The following is a 24,280-nucleotide window of genomic DNA, read 5'->3' as shown; positions in this document are numbered from 1 at the left end:
TGTCTAAAAGGGACTACATTTACAGTTTAAAGCGCCCATATTATGCTCATTTTCAGGTTCATAATTGTATTTTAAGGTTGTACCAGAATAGGTTTACATGGTTTCATTTTCAAAAAACACCATATTTTTGTTGTACTGCACCGCTCTCTCTCACTGCTGCAGATCCTCTTTTCAGCTGGTCTCTGTTTTAGCTACAGAGTAAGACCTCTTTTCTTCTTCTTCTTCTTCTGTACTATCTTTGATTGCACTCGCACATGCGCGGTAGCTCAGATGTAGATCATGTCAGCTAGCTAGCTCCATAGACAGTAAAAGAAAGGCTGTTTCTCCAACTTCGGTCAGTTACAAGGCAGGATTAGCTGGGAGACTTCTAAATGAGTCTCCCAGCTAATGTAAGCACTAATGTAGCACATGTAAGTAGTTCTTTTGTAGATTATGGTGAACTTGTGTGTGTTGTAGCAGTGCTTTGCTATTGAGAACGAGGTAGCATGCTAGCGTTAGCATTAGCATTAGCATGCATGGACCAACGCTACGAGCTAACGGTTGCGGTTTGTGACGTCACAAGCCGTGCCGATTTTGAACAGCTCACCCGGAGACTGAAGGCAGGACACATTCAGAAACCGTATCTCACTCAAAACAGCATGGATGGATTTTTTTAAACACAGAAGCACAACTGGAACATCGATCACTCCTTAACCAGCTGCTGTTCTGTCTCAAGTGATGGAGGCGAGGCTTACAGTCTGCAGGCGGCGAATCGCTGCAGCTCTTCACGGTAGATGATCCCACTCGCCGTCTTCCTGGTTTCTGACAACAACAAACACCACAGAATCAAATATGTTTCAGAAACAAAATCACTTTCTATTGTCCAGCTTTATTCACATTAATAGTATTTACCTGCATGTAGAACAACAGATCGACAGGTTATTTAATTATTATTTATGACTGAACATGCTGCATATATCATCACCAACCTTCTTCAGCACTGGACAGGATCACACTCTGAAACACAAAGAGGTGAGTCAAGACAGAGCCAATCGGGACATCCTGTCACAGGTACAGGAAGTGTGTTGGGACCATAGACTGTATTAATATATACAGTCTATGATTGGGACAGAAGAGGACGTAGCCTACCTTCCCTTTACATGTATCCATCAGACACACAGCGTTGGCGATGGTGTAGCGCCTCCTGGTGGAGTCTTTGATGGCTGCAGAGTACGACACCTCAAACACCAAACCCCTCTCTATCGCCTGAAAACACACACACACACACACACACACACACACACACACACACACACACACACACACACTACACTACACTATTATTAATATAAACACGTTACTATACTATGACTTTTTTTTCAAATTTTTTGACATAAAAAAGTCCTACATACTATGTTACCTTTTTTCGACATACTATATTAGGACTTTTTTCAAATGTTTTGACATACTATGCCTTTTCTTTTTTACTTTTTTCAACATACTATACTATGACATTTTCCACTTTTTTCAACATACTATACTATGACTTTTTTTATCACTTATTTCGACATACTACATACTTTTTTTGACGCACTCTATTGTGAATTTTTTTCGACATACTATACTATGACTTTTTTATCACTTTTTCCAACATACTATACTATATCTTTTTTATCACTTTTTTCGACATACTATACTGACTTTTTTTGGCATACTCTACTATGACTATTTTCAATATACTATACTATGACTTTTTCCACTTTTTTCGACATACTATACTGACTTTTTTCGACATATTCTACTATGACTATTTTTCGACTTTTTCAACATACTATGCTATGACTTCTTTTCGACTTTTTCCCACATAATATACTCTGACCATTTTCGGCATACTCTACTATATCTATTTTCAATATACTATACTATGACTTTTTCCACTTTTTTCGACATACTATACTATGACTTTTTTTCAACTTTTTTCGACTTACTATACTATGACTTTTTTATTACTTTTTTCGACTCACTGTACTATGACTTTTTTTCCGACTTTTTCACATACTATACGTGACTTTTTTTCAAATTTTTCGACATACTATACTATGATTTTTTTTCAAATTCTTTGACATACTATACTATGCCTTTTCTTTTTTACTTTTTTCAACATACTATACTATGACATTTTTATCACTTATTTCAACATACTATACTATGACATTTTTATCACTTATTTCGACATACTATACTATGACATTTTCATCACTTATTTCGACATACTATACTATGACTTTTTCCACTTTTTTCGACATACTACATACTTTTATTGACGTACTCTATTGTGACTTTTTTCGACATACTATACTGTCTTTTTTATCACTTTTTTCAACATACTATTCTATTACTTTTTTATATATTTTTCCAACATACTCTTTTTTCGACATACTCCACTATGACTATTTTTAACTTACTATACTATGACTTTTTCCACTTTTTTTCGAAATACTATACTATGACTTTTTTATCACTTATTTTGACATACTACACTATGACCTTTTTCGACATTCTATACCATAACTTTTAATCACTTTTTTCGACATACTATTCTATTACTTTTGTAGAGTCTTTTACCAACTCCTACATTAGGCCAATGAGGTGGGACCAGGGAAGAACTTGTTTGGACGAGTGTTCTGCGTGCCAGTAATCAATGTCCACAATCTGTCTGCATTTCGGTGTTGTGACCCATTTATTTTCTTTTGCACACTAATCTAACAATGGCACGCAAACCTGACACAGTGAAAAGCTGTCTGCTTTTCCCCCTAGCCACACACCTGTGTATCCCTGGCTGTTAATTACCTATATGCCTTCCCAAAGGCAATGCTCCACCCAGTGCTCAAACATAACACTGCTGATTAATTAGCATAACCAACATGGTATATAAACAAAGCAAAACAAAGTCGTTCTAGTGGCTCCAACAACTTTTTTATATCTTTTTCCAACATACTCTTTATGACTTTTTTTGACATACTATAATATGACTTTTTTTAATCACTTTTTTCGACATACTATGACTTTTTTTTTTTTCCGACTTAGTATACTACAGTATAATATGACTATGACATACTATACTATGACTTTTTTTTCGACATATTGTACTATGACTTTTTTCAAATTTTTCTATATACTATGACTTGTTTTTCGACTTTTTTCAACCTACACTATGACTTCTTTTTGACTTTTTTTCAAATTTTTTGACATACTATACTATGACTTTTTTTCAACTTTTTTTCGATGTACTATACTATGACTTTTTTTTCGACATACTGTACGACTTTTTTCAAATTTTTCTATATACTATACTATGACTTGTTTTTCGACTTTTTTCAACCTACACTATGACTTCTTTTCGACTTTTTTTCAAATTTTTTGACATACTATACTATGACTTTTTTTCAACTTTTTGACTTTTTTCGATGTACTATACTATGACTTTTTTCAGTTTTCCCGACATACTCTATTATGACTTTTTCCAATTTTTTCGACATACCATATTATCACTTTTTTCAACATACCATATTATGACATTTTTTGACATACTATACTATGAATTTTTTTATCACTTTTTTCGACATGCTATAAAATTACTTTTTTATAACTTTTTCCGACATACTCTATTATTACTTTTTTTGACATACTATACTATGACGTTTTTCTCACTTTTTCCAACATACTCTATTATGACTTTTTTTTGACATACTATGACTTTTTATCCATTTTTTTCAACATACTATAATATGACTTTTTCATCACTTTTTCCGACATACTTTATTATGACTTTTTCGACATACTATACTATGGAATTTTTGACATGCTATACTATCACTGTTTTCGACATACTATACTATGACTTTTTCCACTTTTTTTTGACATACTATACTAAGACTTTTTCCACTGTTTTCGACATACTATACTATAACTTTTTTTTCAGTTTTCTCGACATACTCTTATATATTAGATAGTGACAGTGGATAGACAGGAAAGGGGGAGAGAGATGGGGGATGACAAAGCAAAGGGCAGCAGGTCAGCTTCGAATCTGCGCCGCTGCAAAGGACTCAGCGTACATGGGGCGCATGCTCTTACAAACTAAACTATTAGCTAAACTATTACATTTTTATGACTTTTTATGGCTTTTTGAAATACTATACTGTGACTTTTTCTGACATACTATAGTATGGATTTTTTCTGACACCATACTATGACTTTCTATGACTTTTTAAAATACTGACTTTTTGTGACATACTATGGATTTGTTATGAGTTTTTATAACATACTATAATATTTTTATGAAATGCTATAACTTTTATGAGTTTTTGACATAGTATACTATCACATTTTATGTCTTTTTATGACATATTATACTATGGCTTTAATATTACTGTTTACAACATACTATACTATGAGTTTTATGACTTTTTGAGATACTATACTATGACTTTTTATCACTTTATGAAATACTATACTATGGTTTTTTAATGACTTTTTACGACATACTATACTATGATGTTTTATTACATTTTCTGACACTATACTTTGACTTTTTATGACATACTATACTATGGCTTTTTTTTTATGAGATTTTATGACATACTTACATATTTTGGCCCAAAATTGTGCCTTGCTTGCTAACATATTTTATGATTAATTTCTCCTTCACAGCTTGTCTTATTCGGAAGTTGTTGCACTGACCTTTATGCTTTTCTCTATTCCAAGAATTGTCCAATCTAGCTTGCTATTGCAATCTCTTGCTCTTGTTTAAATGCTATTTTACTGCCACTGTGATGAAGTAATTTGACATATTTAATAGGATCCCATAAGAAACCTGCTCCCATTAACAGTTCTTCCCTTAAATCATTTTTAAGACTCCAAACCTTTCTACTTTAGACCTGCAGTTTATATTCAGATCCCATTTACTGTTAATAGTAAATATCCATCTCTGCAGGCAGACTGTATTGCTCATAGTACTTCTACTGACAAGCAGCACCTACCAATCAATAAGAGCTCCTTGTGCTGGAGCCTCTTTTAGTCGTCTTGTTCAAACCTCTGCCCTCGCAAACTGAAGTTTTTTTTTTTATTATTCTTTTCGTCTGCTCACTGTGAGGGTCACTCCAACATATTGATCCAGTCTAGGATTCTTCTGCTTATCAGCTGCATTTTCAAAATGACCCCTGGTCTTTCTCAGAAAAAAACCCACAGAGCATTACCATTCATTCTTTTTCTTTATTTTTTCAGAACAATAAAAACTGTTTAACAAACAAAGACTTCTTCATTCTCTCCATTTCGATTTTGTATTTACAGCTGAAGATGAAACAAATGCCCAGTCATGTCCATTTCATCTCCTCCTGGCTCCATTCCCACCCTTATCCTCCCTCTCCACCCCCGGCAGGCTTTGACAAGAGAATACCAGGGCCTATTGCTGTGACTTTGACGAGGTATACAGGCTATTCAATGATTGGTGACACATACGGTAAGTCGAAGCAGACATCACTGACTTTTGCATTTAGGAGCGTCTCCTTTTGTTCAGAACTGCACCACACTAGGCCTGTTCATATACGGTAGGTAACATTAAGCAGGTTATGATTGAGGAACACATGCTTTCACTTACTGGCATGATTTTGGAAGATAAAAGACACAATGACCCATTTAACTGTGGAAACACCAAATAACTGATACAAGAGAAGAAGACAAGATAATTGAGAAGTCTCAGATCCATTCTTTCTCCAATGGAGAAACTGTTGTGTGGAGGGTCCCTGAGGGAAGTGAAGAAAGATGGTTTGAATGCACAAGCATTTACGCAAGGCATACCAGACACAGGATTAATGGTTAGCTTCAAAAACGGAGCAGCTAATAATACATTGCAGCAATACTTTATAATCACATGGAAGGACCCAGACCTCTTACACAGTATGTGCAACCTATCGCCCTAAAATGCTTTTTGATACAGTACTGCAAGCACCTTCTAAATGTCATAAAGCAATTAGGCCCTCTAAAGCACTCAAGAGAAATGTCACATAACTTGGATATACAGTTTTCACTTCTCCCTAAGCATGTGGATCTGAGTAGAGTTATGTCTCTTTAGCAACAATATTGTTTTCAAATGCATCAGAGATGATTCCCATTGCTGTCACAATCTGCTGAGACTGTAGATTTGAAACGGAAAGCCGACAAAGTCGAAGTTTATCATAGCAATGTTTTCCTATACAATGAGACTGTAACTACCCAAATCCCTCTTGGGAGTTGATTATAATGGTATCCTTTTGTGGCGTTATTGTCCCTCCTTGCCAACTGAATACAATCACATGAACCAGGGCTGAACAATCAACAGCAAAGGAAATGAAAGATGCCTGAGTAGTTGTGGCTATTGTGCACCTGATCAGAACAGAGGTATTAATACAGTCTGAACAAACCCAAGAAGTCATACTAATCAAAATTGAAAGAGTTCAAAACATAGAAATATTATACAACAGAGAAAAGATGAAAATAAAATTAGCTAAATTACTGCAACGCATTCAAATTTAGAATGAGATCAGAGAGGCTCAGGAAATAGAGAGCAAAAACAGACAGAGGGGCAGAGGCAGAAAGATAAAACCTTTGCGTCCATGTCACGGTATTAATACAGTAGTCCAGAGGTCTGCATGTATAGTGGTGGATTTGAGCACCATGTCTATGGCTGGGGTCAGGGGTCACTGGTCCAATCAGGTTGGAGGGGTCATGGCTGTCAGAGCTGGTTTCCAGTGCAGAGCGGCAGGCTGGCACAGTGATGAGGATTATGACGTCTTAGTGTCACATCGGATCACACGGCAGACAAAACAGTCACAGAGCAGGAGTGGGCAGGCTGGGCCGAGGGGCACAAACAGTCCAAAGGCCTGGCCTTTAGTGTTCCCGTAGCTCAGCGGAGCTCCAGCACAGTGCAGAAAGGATGAAATTAAGCTGGATCTACTCACATATCAAATGTTCAGAAGGGATCGATACATATCATCAAGGGAGCAGTTGCTTCAATTAAGCCACATGGCCTGTTAAAGTGGTGGATGTCTGTTGATCCGTTTCAGTCAGTTATTTTAGGCTCAAATCAGAAGGGACATGAAGGCTCATTAGTTTTTCCAGAGTAAAATCCTCTTCTTCACTGGTCACCCCCACCTGTGGGCCACATGACAATGTGCTGAGTGCTCCTACAACGGTATAAGGTTTAGCATGTTCATCTTAGTTTACCGTGTTAGTATGTCAATTAGCACTAAACACAAAGTACAGCTGAAGCTGATTAGAATGTTATTAGTTTGGCAGGTATTTGATCATAAACCAAATACTGGACAAATTGAAATGGTGACCTGCTGGTGGCACAAAAGGGGAAAATGTCAGGGTATCACCATCATCATTTTACAGCAACCCATGCAATATTTGTTGAGATAATTTAGTCTGGACCAAAGTGGTGGACTAACCAACGGAGAGACAGAAATTGCCCTCCCTAGTGAATCTGTCTGACTGTCCAATACATACACAACAATGTATTTAGACAATCAAATTTACGCTAATCAAGCATCTGCAGAATTTCTTATATTTCTAAAGGAGAAAAAAAACCTGTTGCTTACCTTTCATTTATTTAGTCCTCTTTATCTGTAAAGACTATATTTAAAGGCTTCTTCATTTTCAAACATTTCCAGTGGCCTGTGGCAGTTCTTTCATTGGTTCCTTCATTTTCATACAAGTTTAATCCAGAGTTGGAGCAGAAGCAGAGAGTCGCACCCGACTACTGATTCAAAAACACCCAGTAGTTTAAGAATGGGTCTGCAATGACATTCAATCATCTTCCAAACGTACTGTATCATTTATGCCTTTAACATTTTCAATTGTTCAAATTTCTCCAGTGTTTTTTGTTCATAACGTTTATGCTCCTCCTGCTCCAGTGACGGGGAAAAAAACCACTCCATCTTCTGTTTTGCATGGAGACCGAGTCACTTCTCAAGAAACACTGTACTTCATAGCCTTGAAAGTTAATATATATATATATTTATATATAAAAAGGTGTTCATAAATTATTCAACAATGTTCAGTAGATAAAATACCACTTGCATTTCTGTCCTGAAATTATCACTTTGTGCTTTCTGCAAACAAAAAAAAACATTGAAAAAGAAGCAGCAGATTTTTGCCAGAGGTTAATCCATATAAAAAAAATGTTTCTTTGAATCTAAAAGGTTCTTTTTATCTGTGTCGGTTGGATATTCCATTGCCGTTTGTGGCGAGCTCTTCCAGATCGTCGTCTTCAAAGCCATGAAAGGTGGAGGTGTCGCTCTCCGAGGTGGTGCCGAACAGCTCCTCTGCTCCAGTAAAAGTCCCATCTTCCTTCTCTTCTCCACGGTCAGCTGGCACACGGGACAGCAGAGGAACAGAGTCGGTGCACAGGTGATGGATAACAAGCGAGAGCACCATCATGAGGCAAGAGCATCCATTTCTTCCCACCATACATTACTACCCATCCACACACTTTGTATTAGTTTGGATGGAAAAGTTATGTATTGTATGTATATTATACTTTGGTGTACTCACTTTTGCATTGGCAGGTTGAGTAGGGAGATCCAGATTTACCCGTTTTCTTGATCGAGCCCTGGCATTTATTACAGTAGTTGTTGGAAATATTGGTCCCACCTGGACCCTTTGGACCTACAGGGAAATTTAAAAAAAGTTTTAGGGACAGTAGATTTTCCCTAGAGTACAGCTGAGCATGTCACACTTTTTCAATACAATACTTGTATTCTGGTACAAGAATAAGCATTAGTTGTGTAGATGCAGTGTTTTGTAGATTATTTCTCTAATTTGAATGTAAGCGGTTTTCTATTTTGACTTTGTGCTTGTTGATTTCTTAATTATGAGGAAATATTTTTTGGTGTTGGGCTTTTTTCTTGGATTGGCCCCAGGTGGATCACTTTGATTTTTAATACTTGTCCCAAGTTTGTACAAATGCTTTTTCTTTGTATCTCTACTACGACCTATCTATTAAAAAGGCAAGATGCCCCAAAAACATCTTTAAAATAGAACATTGTCATTTAAAAAAAAACAAAAAACCTGACCTAAAATATGACAAAGCATTCAGTGCCAACTTTTTGTATATGACATTATTTCAATGCAAATACAGCATTGGAGTGGAGCAATCTAATAGGACAGACATATACGGTATACAGTATATAATGGTGAGAGATAGTTTGTCTGATGAAACCAAACAGTAAATATATTACACTCCTTACGTTTGTGTCTGTCAGTCTGTTGCGCAGAGGGGGATTTAGACGCCACTGAGCTTCTCTCTCCGGCTCTGCCCTCCTCTGCCAGGTGGGAATGGGTGTAGTGGTAGCTTAGTCCCGTACGGTTCCTGTAGCGCTTCGCACAGACTGCAACAGAGGGCAGATGATCAGTCCTACTACTATAACTGGTTGCATTTCCGTATCTAAAAATAATTTAGGCAACACAGCATTTCTAAATGCAGGTTTTGTGTGTAGGATCAAGGCCTGAATATGCTTTGATTGTAATCCTTCACAAAGCAAAGAGTCAAACAACAAAGTGTCTGGTGAGCTTGTAATGCCTTTGAGTTATAAAGCAACATAACTAAAAAATATCTACATGCAGTTTTTGAATATGCAAGTAAAACGAAGTGCAGAACAGGGCTCCTGGTGTTTAATGGAGGTAACTATTCTACTTCAGACTCCAAAAAGGGGGAAAAGTAAGCACTTCTGATCTGATTACAATAGTCAGTCACACAAAGCACAGATAACATAATAACCATGTCTCGGTTTCACCACCCCAAGGGCACTTTTCAGCTTGAGAAAAGTAAGATACTATAGGGGCTAAATCAATAAGCACAGCACGTGTGACACTACCACTCAACAATCTATCAAAACAAATTTGCTGAAAATGCTCAAAAGAGTCACCAAATCAAGGTACCTGAGGCCGAAGATTTTGAGTTCTGCTTTTGTTTGTATCTGTCTAAAACAGAAAAGACACAAAGCAAAGAACAGCATTAGTTTTGTGTCTTTCAAGAGGAGTCACAACATCCAATACCCTCTACCTGGAGTTTCCACATACAACTTGCATGTACAGGAATACTTGACACTAGTTCACCTTGCTTCATCCTGTGGTTCCACAGTGGGTTGACTTTCTGACAACAGAGGCCCTGACAGTATTTTGGGAATAACCTTTTGATCTGTTGATATTCTTTATATATACAGTATAAAGCTAAGGTTAGAAGGGGGGCAAGTCAGACTATTGGCCTCTTTTATAACAGGTCCTCGAGCAAAAATGAGCGTAACAGATCTTGGCTTTTTTTTTTTACTAATTTTTAGAATATGGACAAGAAAACTTCTGGTTAGATCCAGTAAAAGGAACTGAATTTGTGGAGAGGGGACTTAATACAAAGATCTTACAAAAGTAAGAGTAGATTTAGTTTATATAGAGTAAATATCAAACGAAGACTCTTATAATAAAAAAGCCTCAGAACATGCCTGAGAAATCAGCAGATTATACAAAAACTATCCTATTGTAAACTCAGCATTGCAAATTCACCAATTAAAAAGGACAGGACACTAGAACAAACCTCATGTTTCAGAATTCATCTCTACTTACTGTCACAGACATATGGCTTGTCGTCATCCATATCTGCCTTCCTGCGGCCTGAACCCCGACCCTGAGGAAAAACATCCAGATACGGTTACTATCTGCAATAACATGTATGCCCAGAGTTTTCAAACATGCACAACTGCAGCACCACAGGTGTGTATAACATAGCCACTACCTATGCAAAGCAACTCACACTGAGTTGAATGCGATTTGATGTGATTAAGGTGTAGAATATAATAGAGCAACTTCTGACACAACATTCAAGTTAATGTTTACTGTATGTTTTATAAAGAAACAAAGCTGTTCAAGAAACTTCCTAATAATGAAATTCTTCTTTAACCTCTAGTGGAGCCCAGACTATTGTGCAACTGGAGTACCAGACTGTGTAATGTTGGCACTTACTCTTCCTTTGCCCCGATGTCTCCTCTTGGGAGTGTCCACCTCATAGTCGTCATCATCATTGAAAGCATCTTCTGCTGCGTCTGCCTCCAGAACTCTCTGAGACAGAAAGAAAGAGAAAGGACAGACCCTTTCAATACTCAGCTCCGATTAAAGCACCAGCTTGCTGAAAACCCCCCCAAATAAAACACTAAGCAGTAACAGAGAGGAAAGAAAAATCCATGTTTCAGTTCTCAACATAACCTGGGTGTTTTTGACACGTTGCTCACAGATCATACAGGTACTTAAAATGACAGGAGACTATTTCTTTTTTGCAGTAATTTGTTTAGTACAAGGAGCATGATTTTATAATTTTTTTAAAAAAAAGACGATTTCACGGCGAGCCCTCTCTTCTTCTTTCCCGTGATGTTGAGATATGACCACTTTTGACTTTCAACAAGAGACAACAGAGATCAGCAATGTTGTAGACAAACAAAGCTACTGTATATGAACTGAAGGTTCACATTGTTTTTTTTTTTTTTAAAAAGATTATTTTTTGGGGCTTTTTCCTTTATTACATAGAGACAGTGGATAGGCATGAAAGGGAGAGAGAGAGATAGGGGATGACACGCAGCAAAGGGCAGCGGGTCGAATTCGAACCCGCGCCGCTGCAGGACCCAACATGGGGCGAACGCTCTTACCGGGTGAGCTGGAGGCCGCCCCATATGCGGGCATTTTTTAATTCTAATTACCATAACCATATAATCATCAAATGGGAATTCAAAGTTGAAGCCGTCTCCTTGGCCAAAATGCCTCAAACGAGCCCTGCAGGTCAGCTGGAAAAAGTGGCAAGTTGCCTTGACAACAGTTTGGGGTGCAACACTTCACTCTCAGTGCCAGGCTCCTCAATCCAGTGACTTACCTGGATCTCCAGCAGGCTCTCCTCATCGTTCTTAGAGTTGTTCCTCTTGTCTAGACCCTCTCCTCGTAGCAGAGCCTCCAGAGTGGTGCTCTGGGTGGGCAAGGTGTCCTTCACACTGTCTGCACATAGACAAAAACAGGCAACATGTGATGAATCATCAAAATACTGTGTTTTTCAAGGGTATGCAAACTAAAAGCTGGGCAATATATCGATATTCTATCGATATCATGATATGAGACGAGATATCGTCTTAGATTTTGGATATCATAATATGGCATAAAGTGTTGCCTTATCCTGGTAGTAAAGTTATGGCATTTTCTGAACTTACCAGACTGTTGCAACTGTTCTATTATTTGCCTTTACCCACTTAGTCATTATATCCACATTACTGATGATTATTTATCAAAAATCTCATTGTGTAAATATTTTGTGAAAGCACCAATAGTCAACACTACAATAGCGTTGCGGTATCGATATCGAGGTATTTGGTCAAAAATATCGTGATATTTGATTTTCTCCATATCGCCCAGCCCTAATGCAAACTATTCTAATCTATTGTTCACAAAAATCCACAGGTTTACAATGGAGCAATGGAGTATGTATATTGCTAATGATCCAAAAGCTGCCATATGGGACAGTCCTCCGTGCCGTTCACGTGCCCCTTCATCACCATCCAGAACTGTAATTGTGGCAAGAAGCATAAGAGCTAGTCTCTGACCAGTGTGAGCAGCTTTCTATCAGCATTCATTTCCATTATGTCACTTCTCTTCCACTCACACCTAATAAAAGCATGAGGCAAATTGCTGGAGCCTTTGTTTTTTATTATAGCGACGGTCAGCTTTTGTTTTGCAACAGAATGTGTCATCACAACTATTTTCACAGAACCATATTACTGCAATAAATGTATATTTTCATTCTGAAAGGCAATGTATTGTCATTGATGAGCTCTCATTGATGCTGCACTATGCAGACATTAGGCTGGCTTTGTCCACAGGAATCTCGGAGGTACAATGTAGTTAAGTGGCTTATCGCTTTAACTTGAACACATCATGCAGATATCTCCTCCTACAGTACAGCGGAGGATCCAAACAAACAGTGTAGGAGGCAAACACGTTGAGCAGACAAAGCAGAGCAAACAAAAGCTTTGACAGTCAGTCGGATCTGCAGATCTTATTTACACAATCTCTTCTCCACAGACAGCTTCATGATCATCCAGTTGCTTAGTGGGTGTTTGAAAAGAGGACACACTTTAAAGCCCCCTGACTCCAGCTTTCCATCAGCCCTTCATCTTACCACTGTGCCCACTAGAAATACTTTTGCAGAATATTGAACATGAAGTGCTAAAGCGACAGAAGACTGCATACGTAAGAGGCAGATATAGGAGGGTAGTTTGTGAGAAGGAGATGCAACACCCTCCTCTAAAATGGGCCCCTCCACCATGCGGCGGCAGCCCCTCACCATTGTGTCTGTGTCTGCACACGTTGACTTTCAACTCTCTGCGACGAGACAGACCCCCCCCCCCCCCAACACATGGGAGCTGGGGGGGCTAAAAATAGAGCCGGCAGCAGCCTGCAGCAGGGAGCTGATTCTGAATGCAGCCCCTGTCTCTTGCACACCATCAGTTAGACAGCCTGCCGAGGCAGTGAGACCAACTCTGGCTGCTGCCCTGTGCTGGCCACCTCTGGCCAGCTGCACGACGTGCTCCGTATAGGAGACGCCAGGTTAAATCAGGGTATGTTTCCCCTCCGCTGGGCAATGGCAGACAGCACATACAATCCACTGTTGCTGGAGAAGGGAAGGGACAGCAGGGTGGTGGTAGTGGGGTCTTAGCCAGCGCAAGCTCAGTGGAAAACAATAGGCTACAGTGGGATGTGTTTGGGAAACAAAGGCTTGGTTCATATGCTATCTCTCCATCTTGCTTTCTCTGTCCAGGCCCAGTCCCTCTTTCTTACTTTCACAACTTCCCAAACATTTGTCTTTCCACCATGCAATGCAAAATTACATTTGAACTAAAGCATTATGATCATGGATTTCTCAGTCTTTTATAGAAACTACTAGAAAGTGAAAGATGTAACAATGTTTTTGTGTGAGATTTTCTCCTTTGCCTGTTCATTCCTATGGATAGTGTAACATCCCAGTGGGTATGCAAGCACAGAATGGACCAGTTACTTCACTGGCTACACAAACACACACAGACTGCATAGCAGACTACGGGGAGAGATGAAGAGATGAAAGAGATGTCAGAGTAAAAGAGACAAAACCAATCAGGGAGGTGGTAAGGAGAAAATAAGATAGAGGGAGAATATAGAGGAGAGGGTAAATGTGTTGAGTGAGCGGTTTTAAGTGGCAGCCAGAGAAGGCCAAACTTCATTCCATAACATTTATTAAATAGTGTTTGCAGTGGCCGAACTCTGTCTCGCTCTCGGTAAATCTAATTACATGTTCTACTTCTCACAAAACAAGTTTACGAGCCGGGGTGAACACAGCCACATTTCATCCTCTGAAAAATGACTGGCTGCCTTTTCTGCTTAGTGCGCTGAGACAGAGTGATATGCTTTTAGACAGATTATTCCAGATCATCACCAGTAATCACATGAGCTGAAGTAGGTGGTGGAGGTGGGTGGGAGATGGATGGGTAGAGACGACTGAGCGGGAAGAGAAACTGAGAGGAGCAGAAAGCGACAGGCAGGTGGTTTGTGGAGAAGAGGCAGCAGGATCTTACCGAGCTTGAGACCATAGATGCCCAGACGGGGATCCGTGGTGTTGTGCAGCCGTCTCTTCTTTCTCCAGCAGCGGGCGGGGTATGTGTACATCTGCCCGGCTTCGACCCCTGTACAATAACAGTTGTAAACATGCCAACAAGACAGTTTCAGGTGAAACACATTGATAACAAAAAGTTATAGGAGCTCCGTTTGCAATGTAGAAACACCGAATTACACTCTACAGATATGAAAGAAGAAAAACAGATCTGGTATGTTACAAGACATGAAGATCTTCATATCTTCGAGTCAAATTGTCACACTGATTATAATGATGTGTGTGTTGTTAGAGATATCTGTATTAAGATTCACACAATTTAAATAATTTCTAATTAATAGATTGAGGCCATAGTGAGTTATTTAAATTATTATTTGATTGACAGATTTGATATAATTTTGGACTGACTATCTTTATGGGTTTGGACAAAAAAAAAGTTTGAAGATCTTCTGACACTGTATTAACTAAATACTTGACCGATTAAAAAAAAAAATATATATATATATAAAATTTTGGACACATATATATATATATATATATATATATATATATATATATATATATATATATATATATATATATATATAAAAATTTTGGACATATACATATACATATATATATATATATATATATAAAAACATTATTTGCAACCCTAGTTAATAGTTTTGGATAATGCAGACACAGACATTTCTACAAACTTAATGGACCTAAAACACTCTTAACTCACATTTAAACATTATAAAATGTAAGCATGTGTGTGTGTTTACCCACCGGGGCTGCGGTGGTGTCGTTCCATCCAGATGTAACAGTTGTTCTGGGCCACACCGGTTTGTGAGTCCAGGAATGGTAGGCGGACGCTGCGTTCAGCACACAGGCGAGCATTGTAGCTGCGGCACTGCTCTATGGCGTCCTTATAGAACTGGTCACCCAACCTGCAGGGGGGGGGGGTGTAACATAATGAGCAGAGGTCAGTGACACTGGAGGATGTGGTTGACACAGCTGATGTGGCAGCTGGTTTGAAGAATAACCATAACATCATCACATTTGCAGAATCTCTGACATGGAGATGAGCCTTTATGTTATGTATGAATGCCTTGATAATGGCCTGTTGCTATGCTGGCTGCAGATCATTAAATCAGTGAGCAGAGGCAGCTACAAGATTTGTATCCCTTAGAAACTCTCTTCCACCCAAATAATGCTGTTAACATCTGCTCAAACTTCTAATCAGCATTGTTCAATGCAAGTCTCAAACTGACAGCTGAGCTTCTCTCTCCACTTCCAGCTTGCCATCGTGGAGAATTGCAACCCAGTTACAACAACTCCTGATGTTAAACATATTATTACCTCTGTGTGCTTTGTCTAATCTCATTCTAGATAGGCTGTGAGCTACGGCGGCGTTGACTGAGTCACATTATCACAACAGCATAGAATCTGGGCTCTGATACGAAGTCACTCCTCCGATCAGCAAGTCGCTAAGACTCTCACACTTTAGTTCTACTTTTCTTCACGCCACTGAGATTTTGGCAGTCCCTCCGGGTTTCAATGTTAATATTCAGAGTGAAATGGGGGAGGATATTTCACATTCAAGCCCTCAATCGCTGCCACACGCCTGGTATGGTAATTAGCCTACTTAATTAATCTCAGCAGAGGGGCTAGCACAAGGGCAGGTTCTAATTTGACTATATCAAAGATGGGGGTAAATGCTGCAACTCTGAAATCCTAGCAAGGTACTCTGTATGCGATTTCCATGGTCTGCCGTTTTATCACAGAGATAACAGGGCAAATTAGAGCTACTGGTTCTTGGAGTATGAACACCTCCACACTAGCATAATGAAGTTCCTCCACGTGTTCTCAATTACAACATTAGGAAGACGGCCATTTTGAAGTGGAACTAATGAGCTACGGGCTGCGAGTCGAGCCTGGAATCCTAAACTAGAGGTGGGAGCCTGATTTGTCAGCGTCTTCTAGATCCTGCTCTCCCTCCCTCACTTCGTCTTTACTCCTACCCCTTGATGAAACAACGTCCAGCAGATGAACAGCCGTGTTAGGAATGCTGTCCCGCACAAAGCCTGCTGCTCTGCGGTTCGGACAAAGCCACAGTGTGTGAGGCTTCTGGGAAAGAGAAGGCTTCGTGTCAGTGTGACTGAGAAGAGTAAACAGTCCCAGGTACAGAACGAGTGCATGGAGGAGTGGAAAGGTGTGAGAAAGATAAAGATGATTGAAAGCGAAAAATAAAAACAAGAAAGGGTTCAAAAGGACAGGAGGTGAGAAAAGGAGGTTAAAAGCTAACAAGCCGATCATGACTAATAACTATGCGACTTTGTTTTTCCTTCCTCGTGTTACAATCATACCGAGATAGTGGCTTTAATGTAGTTAATAATCACATCACTACATTCTCTGCCTTGTGAAGATGTCATAGTTTTTTTTAGTGGATACAAAACACCAATTTTTGAGATGTACCGGCATTTTCTCACCCTTTAAGATGCAGGAATTTTTACAAGAGGAGTCACACAGGGATATACTCAAAACAGATTGGCCACAAAGCTGAACACACAAGTTCTGGCGTTTGACATCTTTACCAGTAGCTAGCTTGCTCAAGGATTTTTTTTAAAGATTGGTATTTGGCTCACAAATAATAACACACAGCTGTGTAATAATATGTATAAATCTCAGGTCTATACCATAAGTGGGCTGTTGTTTCCAACAGTAAATTCCTGTTAAACTAAACTGTCTGCTCCACTGCCATTCCTTGATATCAACACACAGCTCTGTCGGGACACAAAGTGTGACATATCAGTTTACTAAAAGTAAAGTAAGCAAACTGTAAATGCTCCCTGAAGTCAGTTACAAGTGCATGCTCAAAGTGTACACACCGTGGAGTGCCAAGAAACTCCTGAGATTACTCGAGGTGAGCAAACCAAGAGAGGATGCTGATCCGTCTCAGGTGAAACCATAGAGTGAAACATGCAGGGAGGGGTCGGAGGGGAAACAAATAAGTGGTGAAAGTCTTCTGGTGGGTGCTGGCTGAATGTACATCGACACGCTCTCCATCAGAGCCCCGCTGCCCCGAGCAGCAGGTGCACTGGCTTAGTTGAGAGATCTTTCTGACACTTGTAATGAGTGACGAGACCCACACATCCAACAACACAGAAGGGGTGACAGTGACAGCAGTCTGACACACACACACACACACACCACCCCTATGTCAGCACACAACATTTCCCCTCTTGTCAGTTGAGGCACATGTTTCTGTTTTTCCACTGTCCTTTGAAATCGCTGAAGTCGAGTCAGATGAGTCAAAAAACACAAGCAACCTGACAATCATACCGGTTTTAAAACAACCCTAACCTGGAAGAGAAAACAGAGGCAAACCGTAAACTAGTAAACAGTATAACGTACACTGTCTGTAGTAAACATCCAACACGGTTTACAGACCAGCTGGTTCACTATGACCTACCGTACTTGCCACAGACGGGTGTACAGCTTCCTGTACAATGAAGAGTTATTACCAACATTTCAAGCACTCACTTTTAGTTTCACTTCCAAATAAAGTGTTTTAGATTAGTGGTTCCCATCCTTGTTGACAATAAAACAATCTCTACATTCAAACCGTTACCAAAAAACAACAACAAAGATTTAAGGAAAGTCAGACAAAACATTGGTAGAGCAGAAATATATAGGTGTCTGCTTAGGTTGGGTACCACTGGTTTTGGCTCGGCCAGCCATGCTTAGACACCTTGCGGTAAGCTGGAGGTCTCTCAGACCGCTCTCGTAAATAAGAGGCTTTTTTATTTTGCCGTTGACGGTTCGTTTGTTTAAATATCACAACACATGTCCATCATAAGATTAACGGGAACCTGTGGTTAGTGGTTCGGAGTTAAACTCCAGAAGCGTGTCCTGCGGCTCGCCGGCCGTCTCTCTCTCTCACACACACACACACACACACACACACACACACACACACACACACACACACACACACACACACACACACACACACACACACACACACACACACACACACACACACACACACACACACACACACACACACACACACACACACACGGGGTCTGTTCCGAATACAATAAAGCCCCGTCTGTGCTGAGCAAAACATTACGTGAATTACTACGAGAATGGACGTGCATTTAATATAGGAAAAGTGCACAAGTATTAGCATCATTTGTTGTTGTTGTATGTGGCGCTAAGGTCTAGTGACGATGCTATGAAGACCGTTGCCGTGCTTGCGTCACTCCCTTACCCCTCCTACCAGTCCCTATGGCCACTTGGCCAGTGGGAATGCAAACGGAAAAAAAGATTTTGGGGGAGAGTAGTTCTTAGAACTGCTTAGAAGTGTACTTTTCCTCTAAAAAGTACAAGTACTATCAGGTCGGAAAGCACCTAATATGTTGGCTTGTGTACAAACTGTCCGATTGCTCATTTCTAACACAATTGGACTTTTGTGATTCCCATGTGTTCCAAGATCTCAACAATTCCTTTTGAAACTGCAAATATAAGACCCTAGCTGTAATTAAACCATAGTTACCCTTTAAAGTCTAGCTCTGCCTAAAGGTGGCAAAATTGGGTGGAATCAAACTGAACTAGAAACACTCACATGCGTTTTTAGGGCTTAAAAAGGTGCCTCAGCAGTATGTGCTACACATCCTCAACATCTTCCAGTTGAATAGAGAAGGTGAGTGTGTGCATGAGGGCGAGGAACAAAAGCAAATATTGTGGCCAGTGGGGCCTCCGCTATCAGCCTGTTCCTGTCAATGGTTCGTTGTGTCACATGGCTGCGTCCGTAATGTGAGCATGTGTCAACGCTAATTTTTCATATCTGACGATAAACTTTAGTTTGCAGGGGAGCAGCTCACAGACACAAAGTGATTGTGACAGTCATGACAAAGCTCCGGTATCTACTTTAAAATGGTCCAGCACTCCAGAGATCTAACTGACGTGAAGAACAAACATCTGATCCTCAAACACCACTTCAGTTCCCTTCAGCTCTGTTTGAGAGGTTTCTCAAATCTGCAGGTGCACTGTTTCTTCACAGGAAGCTAGAGCTGTCTACCACATAACAAGAGAGGGGGAAGAGGGGGAGGAGGGCCTACAGCGTCACTGCATCCTGACAACAACTGCTGATTACACCAATCAGAACAACAGTCTGGGTGAGGGCAGGAGTAAAACCAGACCATACACCTCCACACTGCAGTGCCAATAAACAGCAGGCCTGACTCACTCAAAGTCTACTCAACACCAATGACCAGGTAGCTGCCGAATGGGGGAGGAAATCGCCAATGTAATCTCAGGAGAGCTGTGGCCGGAAGATGTGTCCAACTCCAGCTGAGGCTAACATTTTAATGAGCAGCTTTATGAGCTTCTTTATTAATCAAATATTCCAGACTCCATTTTAATCAGCAGATTCTGGAGATTACTGTCCTCCCATTCTCATAGGAGGGACAGACCTCACACAGCGTGCACAGGCCTGCACGCTGCAGCTTCATCCCCTATATCTCTACAACAAAGTCAAAACAGTGTTTCATTTCCCTAAAGTGAATCATCTTAATACAAAAAAAAGGTCAAACTGGTCCACGGGAGCGACATCCAATTAGTGTCAAGTGTGACTAATTATAATCTGACAAACGTGTGAAATGAAGTCAGAAACCCGAGACAGAGGCTAATTATAGCACATTGAAACACTTCATTAAGCACAGTTTACAGCAAGGAGACATTCCACATCAGAATGCTAAAGCGTCTCCAAGATGGAACTGCAGCTTGACAGTAGACGCACGCTGAAGCGTGTTGGGACACAAGAGAGAAATAGTCCAACAAGGTAATAATGAAAATGTACTTTATAATAATAATCATGCTTTTATGAGGGAAAAAAACATGTGTTGAGACAATTGAAAGAGCAACAAGGAAGTATTTTTCATTTAACATTTACATTGAGCACTTTAACATCAAGTGCTTCAATGATCTGTTCAGGTGACAATAGAGGGAGGCTGTGATTGTATTGGGTTAGGCATTTTCCTGTCAAACTGAAGCAAGGCATTGCATGAAAGTGCAGTCAACCAATGTAAAAATACAGATTCAAACATTTTGCATTTAGCCACCACCCAGAGCATCATACAATGAGTGTTGCAGATCGGAGGTTGTCTTTGTAAAGGCCACATTAGCAGCATACATGGCCTCTGTATTTATTCCTATTAAATTATTATATGTAACTAGTCTCCGAACTGGACACATGCAAAATTATCTTTAGCAGAAAATGTCAATGTCCAATGGAAATAAATAGTTTGAAGTGGACAATCAGGTGTCAAAAGTGATTCTGTATTCTTCCCTGGGTGTAGTAATAATGTCATAATAACAATGGCAACAGAGTGGGTGACGTGTGGTCCACTTCTTGCGCTTACAGTCCACACAGGTGCCAGGGTAACGTTACCTCTATGGAGGAGCAGATGGTTCTCCTGCTTGTGCCCAACACTTCCTCTCTGTCGGAGCATCTCTCTGACAGATGGGCCCAGGATCCTGGACCAAGCTAATCTCCAGCACTCCTCCACTTAAAGGCACAGTGGAGTTCCTGCTCTACCTCCACAGTCCCAAAGAGCCGTGATGATGATGATAACACATCAATACAGGCTGAAGGCTTTTGTCGCGTCCAACTGAATGTGCGTGTCAACAAATGCTAAATTATTAGACAAGAAGCAGGAGGCTAAATGTGTCTAGATTATAGTAATATGTTAACCAGTGGAATTGGTGAAGCAAGAGAGAAGAACAAAGGGGAAATGGAGAAAAAGGTGGAGCATTCCTTTGAAGTTGAGGGATACAAACGACTATAGCATGTGCTATTTGAGCACAGAGTGACAAGCTATTTTCAACGGCGGACTCAAATTGCTGTCACTTTTGTCGATTTCGCCAGCAAGCATGCAAATACAAAATGCCTCCTCCCTTGCTTTACCAGGTCCTGACCACGTCTGCGCTCAGAGGAGCCAAAGTTGACATGTCGACAATTCACACCAACTATAAACGACTTTCGGAATGTCAGATATCCCCCTGCTATGCCCAACCGAGCACGAAGGAAATCGTCTTTTAATTATTCGGTGCAGCGCAAAGGCACATTGTCGCCAGTTTTCAAATAAATTTATAGCCTAGGAAAGATGACACTCTTGTGTTGAAATCATAGCCGTACGGAGGAAAAGCTCCTCGAGTGCAGTCAAATGTCAGGCAGCCTATCGCACATGTTTAACACTAAATGTTAAAATCTTGTTGAATAAAAGAACTATACGAGGCTACTTTGCCATGCAAGAAGTACACACAAATGAATTTTGGCAGCCTAATCTGTCATATGCACACGGCTGGAAAATACATGCACGAACAGACACTTTTAATGTACAAGTTGGCAACAAAGTAATTGTTCACAATTTCCTAAATGTCTAAATTACTTACGCTTTTAGTGGATTCTGAATGACAGCCGCCATTTTGCTACAATGTAACGCAATATCGGCGTCTTGCAGTTCTGAGGGAAACCTACGGGAATTGACCAATCAGAACTCGGGGTGAAATCGTAGACCAATCCATCGGCAGCATACGCGGATGGGGCGTGGCTTTATGTGTAAACTGTCAAAATTATTTTAAAGGGTTTTCCCTTGTATTTATATTGTACACAAATGAATAACAGCACTTTTAAAGAGACCCTTACTGGAGCTTGGATACATATCAAGTGAAATTTCCCTTGCTGGCGTACTGACACCATGCAGTGCAAGTGGCACAGAATATCAACATGGAAGCTTGTGTTTAATTATTTATTAAAATAATTATAAATCATTTATCATCATCGATAAGTACCAAGCAAATAATGTTCCCTCACTTTATCTAAAGCTGCAGTGTTGGAGAGGAGTGGAAGCAAGGCTCACAATACACAGACGTGCACATGATCTATTCCTCCCACGTAAAGAACAGTAAGTGGTTTGACACAGGGAGATTTAAACACACAAACACACACTTAAGACATGGAGACAATTTCAGATTATGTTTTGACAGATGGGAGCTGATACAACTTTAATCATTAATCTTCAAGTTAGTTTCCAACAGTTTTAAATGTATCAATCATTTCTGCTTGATCTGTGGTCTGTATGTGAGAAATGTTGATGATAGCACCCAACCTAATTGAAAAAACTGGACATCACAATGCAAATATCTGAAGCAACAGACTGCACAATTTGCATGGGAATAAACTACAGGACTTTGACATGATGTATTTCCTATTCTGTACTGTGCAATATACATGTACGCATTTTAGAGGAGGGTGTTTGTGTGTGATGCAACATTGAGACAGATAAATCTATTTTCAGGCAAGGCAGACACATTTTCTCATCAGAACCAAAAAGTTCCACGTTAGGAGAAAGCAAACGGAGAATTCACTCAGCTTACAATTGACAAAGACCCAGTTTTTCATTTTTAACAACAAAATACAAGCATGTGTTAAAGGCATCACCTTGTGCTTTGTATGATATCCAGATGTAAAGCTCTCAGTCACTAAATATGGTTTACCATCTCATCATTGCCACATTCAAGCATCAATTTTAAAGACAAAAAAATAAAGACAAACAATATGGGGGAAAAAAAGAGTAGTTTGCTTACAGTCGCTACGGAGTATAATAAATATCCATACAGTAAATAGTGTCAAACAAAAACCAGAAAAAGAAAATACTTAATATCAATAACGGATGTATAATAACGGAAACACAAGCTGTGAAGAGCTAAAACAGAACTAAAATGTGTTGCCAGGAGTCTGTGCCTACGTAGACCTGGAGGCATGAGTGTAATATGTAAAACTGGTTTGAAGACATATTTGGATATTCTTCAGTTCTGCAAATCAATACCCATACAACCAAGCAGACAACTGTACATATTTAGAAAAAAAATTAAATCAAGGTGTCAAGAGAACAAATTTGAACATGAAATACATACGTCTTATAACATGGATACACTAAAATGCCACTTGGTAAATAAGATAGTGAGGTTTATTCAGAGATCATCCTCTGAACAAGTAAAAGGCCATGGATCTCTCAGACTGTCATGCATGCCAGAGTATTAATATGTAGTTTTTTTTGTTTTTTATCCTCAACACATAAATAATTTTCAACATTTCAAATGTACACTCCTATAACATAGTTCTATGTTTTCATACAACCACAAATTACATGATAAAATATAGACATTATATCACCACAGACACAGTGACCTGAATGATTTTTGGCACACCAGATATCCACAATCTAGACCTACTGTTGTAAATTTCAGCTCAGTTTGGGACAGACTACTTGATCATCTGGATATCTGGATTTTGGCCATGGTAAGCAACAGCCTATAACAGCTGAAAAAGGCTTAGTGCAAAAACTAAAATGTTGCAATACAGCATGCAATGGACCCTGCAGTTATACCTGCACGGATATAAAATAAAAAGATAAAAAATATCTCCTTGTCATTACACGTGCGACATCAGAGAAACAATGCTCAATAATAAGAATTGCTGGAAACTAATCACACCAACCCCACGGGGTTCTCAACTAACTAATATTCTTTAAATGATAC

At 39.6% G+C, this 24,280-nt stretch overlaps 1 protein-coding gene across 3 annotated transcripts; it reads right to left on the bottom strand.

Annotated features, from left to right (window-relative positions):
* Positions 1 to 5,230: 5,230 nt before the first annotated feature.
* LOC144534724 (zinc finger protein DPF3-like) lies at positions 5,231 to 22,207 on the bottom strand. 3 transcript variants are annotated; one of them, XM_078276706.1, is made up of 11 exons: positions 22,133 to 22,207; positions 15,458 to 15,618; positions 14,652 to 14,759; positions 11,930 to 12,048; positions 11,032 to 11,127; positions 10,636 to 10,696; positions 9,958 to 9,999; positions 9,267 to 9,407; positions 8,572 to 8,685; positions 7,617 to 8,387; positions 5,231 to 7,167 (listed from the first exon to the last, which is right to left on the bottom strand). In XM_078276706.1, the coding sequence occupies exons 1-10, from the start codon at positions 22,162 to 22,164 to the stop codon at positions 8,227 to 8,229; spliced, it is 1,035 nt and encodes a 344-aa protein (XP_078132832.1). In that variant the 5' UTR covers positions 22,165 to 22,207; the 3' UTR covers positions 5,231 to 7,167; positions 7,617 to 8,226. The 3 variants fall into 3 exon arrangements, with proteins under 3 accessions (XP_078132832.1, XP_078132834.1, XP_078132833.1); XM_078276708.1 differs by lacking the exon at positions 7,617 to 8,387; XM_078276707.1 differs by lacking the exon at positions 9,958 to 9,999.
* Positions 22,208 to 24,280: the final 2,073 nt, after the last annotated feature.

The sequence above is a fragment of the Sander vitreus genome, chromosome 20 (assembly GCF_031162955.1).
Source record: "Sander vitreus isolate 19-12246 chromosome 20, sanVit1, whole genome shotgun sequence".
Lineage (NCBI taxonomy): Eukaryota > Metazoa > Chordata > Actinopteri > Perciformes > Percidae > Sander > Sander vitreus.
This window is presented reverse-complemented; position numbering and strand designations above follow the sequence as displayed.

What these genes read in the sequence shown, in the direction of transcription:
- LOC144534724 (XM_078276706.1), bottom strand. Translation starts at nt 22,164, where the DNA reads ATGGCGGCTGTCATTCAGAATCCACTAAAAGC. An exon ending in CTCAAAATCTTCGGCCTCAG is followed by an intron (nt 9,408 to 9,957) that starts GTACCTTGATTT and finishes CCTCTGTTGCAG; the next exon opens with TCTGTGCGAAGCGCTACAGG. An exon ending in CTCAACCTGCCAATGCAAAA is followed by an intron (nt 8,388 to 8,571) that starts GTGAGTACACCA and finishes CCCGTGTGCCAG; the next exon opens with CTGACCGTGGAGAAGAGAAG.